Here is a 5,796-nt window from a genome sequence, read left to right as displayed (position 1 = left end):
AGGTTGATCTTCCAGGTGGATGCATCGGTGGCGTAGTTGAAACTTCTAAAAACAGTCGAGAAGAACAACACAGTGGAGTAAGAAAAGTATTACAAAATATTGACCCAAGTAGATGTAGAACATCCATGGGATTTTACAACGAAGCTGAATGTTCTGAGACTATAGATGGAAATAAAGAGGAAATCATTGACTTTGAAGCGGAGACAGATGCAACCCTCATGGAAGAAAGAGAGGCTTTACTCGGACCGCTGGCTGGTAACAGCAGTAGGCTTGTAACGCAGGGTGGACGTCGGCTTTTTCGACTCCAACTGGATGAAAATGACCCCATTGCGGAAGAAGCCGTCGTACAGTCGGCGAGATCGTCTCGACCAAAAACTGGTATTGCCTCCAGTTCCATTAAAAGCAAACAGTACCGAAGGCCCATGCAACCGACGGACGGCAACAACAATAACAGCAGCAGCGGCAACAGGCATCGCAGCAATGCAACCGCCAAAAACCCGACAATCTCCACATCGGTATGCAAACTGGAAGGCCCCATGACCACTCCGAGAGGAACTGTGAGAGCCTTTTGTGAAAACCCGTCCATGCCTAAAGACGAATACGGTTGTCTCGTGTCCACACCTCGAAACACCAGTTTCCAACCTTTGACCCCACGATACAGTGAGTTAAATGGAAATTTCACGCCTCGTCAAGAGGAGCAGCATCTATATCCCTGTACGACTCCTCGAACCAACGATGGTGCTCTCAGCAGTCGACTGCATCATGATCTAGCTCTTTGCCTCACACCGCGTCACAACGAAACATCCGTCCCACTCACCCCACGACAAAATGACTGGAATTGCCTGCACACCCCGCGGCAAAATGAATTTGCATTGACTTCTCCGAGACCAAAAAATCCGCAACAGCGTTCCATCCACAAATTATACAACCAATACACTCCTCGCGAGGATGTATCCCAGAATATCAGCTCCCCGCGCATGGAGGATTCACCGAGTACGATAACTCCACGTACACAGACCAGGAAATACGGGTCGTTAAAACCTGTTAAAGAAAATTCTCACCAGGGTGTGAAGCGAGTAACGATAGTTGAGAAAACAAATGACTCAACTGCAAAAGGTCTCACTTCCAATCACTCGAGCACCATATCCATGGGCGTCCGTATGCCAACAACCCCCAGATCGATCATCACAGTAGACCAATCACCTCTCCAAACAATTCAGGGCGTTCCTGAAAACGGGGAGGTAATCACACCTCGTCGCCAAAACAAAAGTGATCATAAATCCAAAAACTTGTCCAGTCTTCAGAGAAGTGGTATTCACCATAATTTGAGTAAGCTATCTGACAGAGTTCATCCTATAACGATGATGAAGTTACCGCCCTTGGAAGTGACCATGAATAAGCCAGTTATTTCCTAGATGGCAAGAGAGATAAATCAAAGCAATAAGCCAATTAAATAAATACCGTATTATTACTTAATTAGAACAAATCAAAGGAACGTGCATGAATCACAAAATCGATAAAAAAATATTTGGACCTACAGACAGAAACTAAGCAGATAAATGATCTTCCAACGTGCTGATAATTTTAATTTTTGAAACTATCTTGCCATTGTGCTTTGTTTTTATTTTAAGGACCATGGACATCTTTCGGAAACATTGAATGAAAAGGATTACCAGCTTGTTACTGTGTCGAAAACCTAACATTGTTATCACCCGTTTATATTTAGCTCTCTGGAAGTGAATAGTGAATGATAAGACACTGATATAATGATACTATATTATTTCAGTAACCTAACACAAACGGAGTTACTTAAACGATTCATGATCAATATTATGTGAATGTTACAGACATAAGTGAATTACATTCATATCTTATATATGTTCAAAAGAATGGTATTTTATAGCTTTCGTGTACGTATATTAGAGAATTTGATTTTCCTGTTATAAAGGGAATTATCGTACAACAAAATAACAAATTTACAATGATCGCACAAAACGAGAAGAATGCTATAATTAGGTCAACAGGAAGGCAAAAGTTCTATGTATCGTTATCTGTCTTAGATATTTCTATTAGAGGTGACTTGTGTGAAATGAAAGCATAGATTCTGATTACTTCTCCCGAATTTTTCATAAAGCAAAAGGACCGGACAGAAATTTGAACAATTATGGCATATTTACGAAGGGTTAAATATGTAATAAAAGAACGTAAATCCCTTCCTACAATAACAACAGCAAGAACAAAAACAGGAACATCAAAACAAACAAATAGTAATAAGAGATATTTCATGGGAAATAAAACCTGCCTGAAACCTGATCAGTGCTATGATTTTGTCATGTTAATTTTCCTGCGTGTCATAAATACTCGTGCTAAGTGCAATGCTGGAGAATGTTTGTTATCAAAACTTTTTGGGAAAATAGTTTTAGAGAGTCCGACTTTTGAACAATTCAAACTATCATGACATAAGATTTCTTTGAAAGGTGAGATTTTGCAAAATTACTTTCACAAGGCTCTGGGAATTATGAAAGAAAATCCGTATGAAGATTTCATATAAGGCTAACCCTCCATAATATGAAGAGGGATGATGTGACATTGAAGTGTTATTGGGAAGTGGATAAAGTCCTGATAGGAAAGAATCAAATATGTTGTCGAATCTATTATTTAAAACGTTTGTAGCAACCGAATGGTTTGTATATAATATCATCTAAATCTAAGGCTGAGTGATTATTTAGCTGGAACCTAGAGTTTTCTTTTGGAGCCAACATAATCACGATATCAATTACTAATGACAATACAAAAACGGACAGATCACAAGACTTGTTCACATCTGAATGCATTTGTTTATAATAAAACCTTCTTCATAAAAAATATAATGATAATAACCAAAAGCAATCTTGAGCTGAAAAAAGATTGGTTTACCCATTTGTGGTCCCATCGTGTGCTGGATGAAATATAGACGTTATGTGGTCCTATCATGTGCTGGATGGAATATAGACGTTATGTGGTCCCATCATGTGCAGGGTGAAATATAGACGTTATGTGGTCCCATCATGTGCAGGGTGAAATATAGACGTTATGTGGTACCATCGTGTGCAGGATGAAATATAGATGTTATGTGGCCCCATCGTGTGCAGGATGGAATAAAGACGTTATGTGGTCCCATCGTGTGCAGGATGAAATATAGATGTTATGTGGCCCCACCGTGTGCAGAATTGAATATAGACGTTATGTGGTCCCATCGTGTGCAGGATGAAATATAGATGTTATGTGGCCCCATCGTGTGCAGAATGGAATATAGACGTTATGTGGTCCCATCATGTACAGGATGAAATATAGACGTTAAGTGGTACCTCCTTGTGCAGGATGAAATATCGACGTTATGTGGTCCCATCATGTGCAGGATGAAATATAGACGTTAAGTGGTACCTCCCAACTGTGCAGGACGAAATATAGACGTATGGTAATGAGTTTAAGCGGATCATTACAGATAGGCAAGGAGTGATGAGCTGTGCAAATTTGGTCGATAAACATCCAGGGCTAAAGACAATGGAGATGAAGAATTCTGGAATCAACATATAATGAAATGTCAATTTGTAATGCAATCCATAAGGGTTATTTCCATATTCAGTTATAATTGTGAAATGTGATAATTTATTCATTATGAGACAACACTGGAGCCTGAAACAGAAATTGCCCAACAGAAGTGGATACAATAATCTGTAAAATGAGCTTGACAAGCCAAACGAAAGTGTACATAGATTTAACTTGTTTCAATAAAACCCACACAAATCATAGTAAATGGAAAAGTAAGATTTGTAAACGTTGGTTATCTATGGAACGAGGAATTGTTCTGTGTGCTTTTTGTTTTGTATTTGGCGGACATTGATAAAACGTCTTTTCCCCTTTGGTCAGATTGTTTAAACTTCAAATATCAACCAATTAAGTTGGTTTTCACAATGTCTTCTTTTTAAAGTTGAAGATGTGGGATTATTTCTCAAATTGAGGATCGCCTTGAGTCATGGATATTATTGGTAGTCTAAGTCTCGAGAAATGGGAGTTATCTGAGCTTATTGATATTTAGGGAAAGCTGAGCTGTGGACTGAAAATACTTAATGTAGAAATAAAGAATACAACAACTTCAAAAAGAAATTTAAAAAAAAAGAATCAAATATGCAAAAAAACAAAAAACGGAACGTGCTTAAAACTCATCTTAGGCCAATAACAAACAAACAAACAAAAAACACACACACTATTGGCTAAAAAGGGTTTTGGGGCCTAAATGTTCTGTGCTTTATTTATTTTTTTTTTTTGTTCTTTTTTGAAGCTGTTGTCCTTATTTTTGTACATTTAATTATTATTGATAAAAGTGAAAGCTTTGGAAATCGGGCCGAATTTGTTTTAAAAAGATGTTTGTCATAATTGTACGGCGGTATTTCTCTTGGATGCATTTTGGATACCGTCTCTTTCATTCTCTGAAAAATACACGTTTCTAAATTTTTGGAAAAAAAAACACTCGTCCTCAAATATCGATCGATTAAAATGACCCTGACCTTCACAAAAAACTCTCAAACCTGGGATTTGCAAAGTTCCAGGTTTGAGAGTTTTTGCCATGATGAGGATCATTTTAATCGATCGATATTTGAAGGACAAGTTTTCTGGTCAAAATTTTAAATACGAGTTTGTTATTTTTTTTTAGAGTACGGCAGTACTGTGGATGTCAAATTACATAATTATTGTTGTTTATTATCATGAAAATACAGGAATAGATGCATTTACACTTCAGTTACTACACTTGTTTTCACCTCATAAAACAACGATGTATAGATATAGTAATGCAATCAAGTAAAAGAATTGTAAAAAAGAATTGAAAGCATGAATTTCTTGTTGAACAAGCACAATGCCAAAATAAGCAACCAGGGAGGGAGAGGGAAGGAGAAGGGGGAGAGAAGAGGAAAAGGATGAAAGAAAGAAAGAAAGAAAGAAAGAAAGAAAGAAAGAAAGAAAGAAAAAAAAAGAGAGAGAGAGAGAGAGAGAGAGAGAGAGAGAGAGCGAGGAGGAGGAGGAGGAGGAAAGAGATGAGAGAGAGGGAGAGAGAGGGAGAGAAAGAGAGAGAGAGAGAGAGAGAGAGAGAGAGAGAGAGAGAGAAAGAGAGAGAAAGAGATAGAGAAAGAAAGAGAGAGATAGAGAAAGAAAGAGAGAGATAGATAGAGAGAGAGAGAGAGAGAGAGAGAGAGAGAGAGAGAGAGAGGGGGGGGGGGCTTACTTTCCCAAACAAGTGAAAAGGGTACACGTCTACACGAATCAGGCAAAAATTGACGTTGAAGATAAGTTTTTTCATTATTTTCGTATATTTATACTATTATATCCTATTTTCTGCACTTTGTCTTTTTCAAGGCTGTGAATTATATTGTGACTAAGGATTTGTGAAATATGAATAATTAGAATTGATGCTTTTAATGAGAGGTGCTGAATTTGACAGATTAAAATGTTAGTAGAAAAGTCAGATGGATGGAAAGAGGATAAAAGTGGGCAAAATCATAAAAACTGTCCCAAATTTGGTATTTTGAAACAATTAAACAGAAACATTAACCAGAAAAGATCTACGAATCTCTATTAAACCTTTTTGTTACTGGATATATGGTTGAAATTATTAAACATAATTTACAAAATAATAATTATAATAAGGATTCCTCTTATTTTCTTTGTTTTAAACTCTGAAATTTTTCGAGTGAGTCTAACCACAGTGAGTCCCTTTAAGAAGAGCGCTCTCGGGCAATCTCACCCACTAAAAATCCCTCA

The 5,796-nt window shown here is 37.5% G+C and overlaps 1 protein-coding gene across 1 annotated transcript in view; it reads left to right on the top strand.

The window, feature by feature from the left end:
* LOC144963185 (uncharacterized) overlaps positions 1 to 4,454 on the top strand; it is a 17,324-nt gene extending 12,870 nt beyond the window's left edge. Inside the window, exon 2 of the mRNA XM_078896910.1 lies at positions 1 to 4,454. This exon is cut by the window's left edge and continues 342 nt beyond it. Coding sequence (XP_078753036.1) covers positions 1 to 1,415 — 1,415 coding nt within the window. The 3' untranslated portion in view covers positions 1,416 to 4,454.
* The last annotated feature ends 1,342 nt before the right edge of the window (positions 4,455 to 5,796 follow it).

Source organism: Berghia stephanieae, chromosome 1, assembly GCF_034508935.2.
Source record: "Berghia stephanieae isolate SIO BIC M18660-M18661 chromosome 1, UCSD_Bste_1.3, whole genome shotgun sequence".
NCBI classification, from domain to species: Eukaryota; Metazoa; Mollusca; class Gastropoda; order Nudibranchia; family Aeolidiidae; genus Berghia; species Berghia stephanieae.
This window is presented reverse-complemented; position numbering and strand designations above follow the sequence as displayed.